The sequence below is a fragment of the Austrofundulus limnaeus genome, unplaced genomic scaffold (genome assembly GCF_001266775.1).
Source record: "Austrofundulus limnaeus strain Quisiro unplaced genomic scaffold, Austrofundulus_limnaeus-1.0 Scaffold192, whole genome shotgun sequence".
Lineage (NCBI taxonomy): Eukaryota > Metazoa > Chordata > Actinopteri > Cyprinodontiformes > Rivulidae > Austrofundulus > Austrofundulus limnaeus.
Window position 1 is genome coordinate 96577 of NW_013952594.1, and position 3631 is coordinate 100207.

A 3631-nucleotide genomic window follows, 5' to 3' on the forward strand; every position below is an offset into this window, starting at 1 on the left:
CTCTCATAGTTGAGATCTACCTATGATGTCAATTACAGGCCTCTCTCATCTTTTTAAGTGGGAGAACTTGCACAATTGGTGACTGACTAAATACTTATTTTCCCCACTGTATCTTTACCCGAACAAAAAAAATGTTGTTTTATCAGCAGATACACACACCCAAAAAGTCCCGACGCATTGTTGTGTCCGGGTTTCTCCTTCACTGGCATCACAGACGAATGAAAAACACAAACCTGGCTCTTTTTCTATCTCTGGATCGGGACCTTCGGCGGTCTCGGCTCCGCGACCTGTCTCTCCTGCTCCGGTCTCGGTCGTCTTTCTTGGAGCGTCTTTCCGGGGAGCGACTCTTGGACCGGGTTCCCGACCGGCCCCGAGACGACGAACGCTTCCTGTAGTGTCTGTGGATCGATTAAAAGAGCTAGTGTGCTGTGTTTCAAACAGGAAAATAAAGAATAGGCCCTAAAGAACTGAGGAAAACCTACATCTATTTTAGCTAGCATGCTAACGTTAGCATTACAAAAACAAAGTGTCATTAAAAACCTTCTAAAACATTTTAATTGTTACGGAAACTTGGACATACCTCGATTCACGTCCCATTATGACTTCACGAAGTTTGGTCTCGTAAAATGTTAATTTACCTTACAGACAGTGCTGAATTATGACAGCAGTTTGTTTGTGTCGCACGAGCCGTGAACGTACGAAAACTGCGGGCAGGCAAAGTCCCAATGTGAACCTGTTTTCAGGACAGCGCCACCGCGCGGTGGGAGGCCGGAGGCGCAACTTGAAATAAGATTTTGCAGGTTTTGTAGCTGTTGTTCCAAACCTCGACTTGTAATAAATAAATWAATTAATTTAAAAAGATAAAATAACTACATTACTTTAAATGCAATTTTAGTTTAGTCTTAAACTTGCATGAGTATGATATAAAAAAACAGAGGAAAATAACAGGTGATGCCTTTGCCCAAATCTCTTTGTGTTTGTCTGTTAGCAAAATGTCTCATGATCCACTGCACAATTTTGAATGAAACTTGCACAGGTTAATTATTAGCTGAATAACTTTTGTAGTCAACTTAACTGAAGATGGCCACCTTAGATATTGTGACCTTAAAAAGTACAAATATGGCTGTAATTTTGGTGATTTTTACAGATACTTATCCTAAAATTTGGTGTGGCAGCATGAGTCATAAATCCTGACTATTAACATTTTACACTATTTTTAAAATGCTGCTATTAATGTTTGCACAACTATCAAATGGATTTTGATTTTTAGAAATAATTGGATGTAACGTTTGGAGTCATTCCTATTTAATATGGCGGCCTCACCCAGCTGACACATAGATATAACTAACGATCTATTGTTGTGTTAAAATTGTAGAAAAAAAATGATTTACATCAGATTGAGTGCCACTTATTACTACTGCCGACTCATAATAATGTGTATTCGCTTAAAACATTAGCCTCAACTGTTTTACTTTCTTAGAACATCACTTCTTTTTTCAATTCAAAGGAAAAAAAACAGAAACTGTCACTCAGAGGTATTTATTTGGTATTAACTGTCTAGTTTAAAGCAAAGACTGTTAACATCAAAATGATCTCAGGAATACTATAAGAGCCATTAAAAACATTTTTTCAAGAAAATTTATCAAAACATATCAAATAGATTAGACAAGCAGGACAAATCACATTTAAGCCTTTACTTGGGAAGAAATTCCACCAATAAGTTAATTTACATTAAATTAAAATATAAAACAAGGACAAGACAGAACCGTTGAAAAGTTTCGAAAAAAAAAAAAAGCTCGAGCAAAGCGACACGTCACTAGAAACAAACACACAAACATCAAACCAGTAACTTTTCCATCATGTATGAAAAAAATGCAACTTCTGAGTTCACAGGCGAAAACAAAAACCTTTTTTTACATACTATAGGAATAAATGCTTCTGCCACAAACACAAACGATTCACAAACACAGTTTATATCGACCCGCCTGACTGCAGATGATCCGTCTTATTCCGAAATGTGTTTAAGCTTAATAGAAACAACCGACAAGCTTACATTCAAAAACTGTTTTTGTCRTTGTTTCACCTTCTTTAACACCTAAAACAAAGACTACTGAAAACTCTGGAGCTCACTTGAAGCTCCGACTCTTAATGCATCAAAAAGAACGTCACTTATCCAACGATCACGTTATCTATAAGTTTAAGTGACTGAAAAACACGATGCACGTTTGCTGCTCTGCTTCTGGAACTTCATGTCCAACGCGAATCTTACAAATAAAACYGAAACATAACACAATCCAATTATAGGCTGACTGTGTGTTGATTGCAGATTGTTAGGAAATCAGGGCAGCCAAGTTTTGTTCTTMAACATAGTTAGCTTAAACACGTTGGTCTGTAATAAACAACGGACTCTTGTATCTTAGTGTCTAAATCCTGAAGAACAGGAAGTTCAGATGACATGTGGCCTCGATCGGTTAGCAGCAGATTTGTTTCCAGGTAAACAACAGGAACTAAAACACCAGAGGGTGCAAACGAGCATGCCTTGTTGGGATGATGGGGAACAACAAGAAGAGGCCGTGTGGGGCGTCGTCAGGGCGTCTCTGAGCCGATCAGCAACAAGACCTCGTGAGAGATGATGAAGGTGAAGAAGTAGACGCAGAGGTCGGAGAAGACGTCCCCCATCCTCCTGTAGGTGTCCATAGAGCGGTTGATGACCTCAGCGGGGATGCCGGACAGCAGCAGGGCAGCGGTCAGCACAGTGGTTTTGGTCTTCTTCTCTACCTGAGGTTTGACACGTTACATCAAGAAAAACACCAAGTCTTTACAGGCTGATTCAGTTAAAAGAACATAAATGAAGGAATGCATTATCAACCACTGCCACGCCCAGATTATTAGCTTTGAATGATTCTCAGCTACTACCACAGCTAATTGTAGCTCAATATCTGTAAAAGTGACTACCGTATTTATTCGTGTATAATACGATCTCATGTATAATACGACCCCCCTTTTTTTTAGCTTAAAAAGCATAAAAATTGAATCCTCAAACTACCTCCAATTTCATACAGACTTCAAGATTTTTCAGTCTTTGCAGTCTTTATACATATCAGTAAAATGATCATTGGACTGTTCATTTTATTTTAACAACATATGTACTAAAAGGTATTTTGACAACAAATATATATCAGCTGTAGCAGCATCGTATGAATTCTGGCATTTTACACATAGTCCACCAGGAGGCGCTGTAGCATTTTCCTGCATATAAATCATCATTTCTGATTAGATTTCACTTGTTCCTATTACAACGGCTCAAAAAAAGGAAGAAAACCCCCACTTTGACTTCAGACTATTTCTAAAGAATTTTTTGCATGGAACTGCCTTTGTGGCTCGAATTAACATCTCTTACACAAACCCCCACCAGACGTCCTGACGCCTTACTGTTAATAGATAAGAATTGCCACATTCCTGTTCTGAACCCCACAAGTTCTGTTGCTTCCATCCCCCATAAGCACAGGACTGTCTGTTGGTTCCTCTTCAAAGGGATCATAAATGCCTTTAACCAGACTCTTCGGCGTACACTGGGAGCAAAGGACCTACATTCTTCATTAAATGTGAAAAAAATGAGAAAAGATAAAGG

General features: G+C 38.7%; 2 protein-coding genes across 2 annotated transcripts in view; both read right to left on the reverse strand.

Annotated features, from left to right (window-relative positions):
• Positions 1–724, reverse strand: part of ddx46 (DEAD (Asp-Glu-Ala-Asp) box polypeptide 46) — a 16984-nt gene extending 16260 nt beyond the window's left edge. The window contains exons 1-2 of the mRNA XM_014018401.1: positions 581–724; positions 234–398 (exon numbers count right to left, since the gene is read on the reverse strand). Of these exons, the coding sequence (XP_013873855.1) occupies positions 234–398; positions 581–597 (182 nt within the window). The 5' untranslated portion in view covers positions 598–724. The remainder of the gene's footprint in view (positions 1–233; positions 399–580) is intronic.
• Positions 725–1523: 799 nt separating this feature from the next.
• The window catches only part of camlg (calcium modulating ligand), a gene marked incomplete at its 5' end in the record, with an annotated part of 6725 nt that continues 4617 nt past the window's right edge, over positions 1524–3631 (reverse strand). The window contains 1 exon segment of the mRNA XM_014018403.1: positions 1524–2778. Coding sequence (XP_013873857.1) covers positions 2587–2778 — 192 coding nt within the window.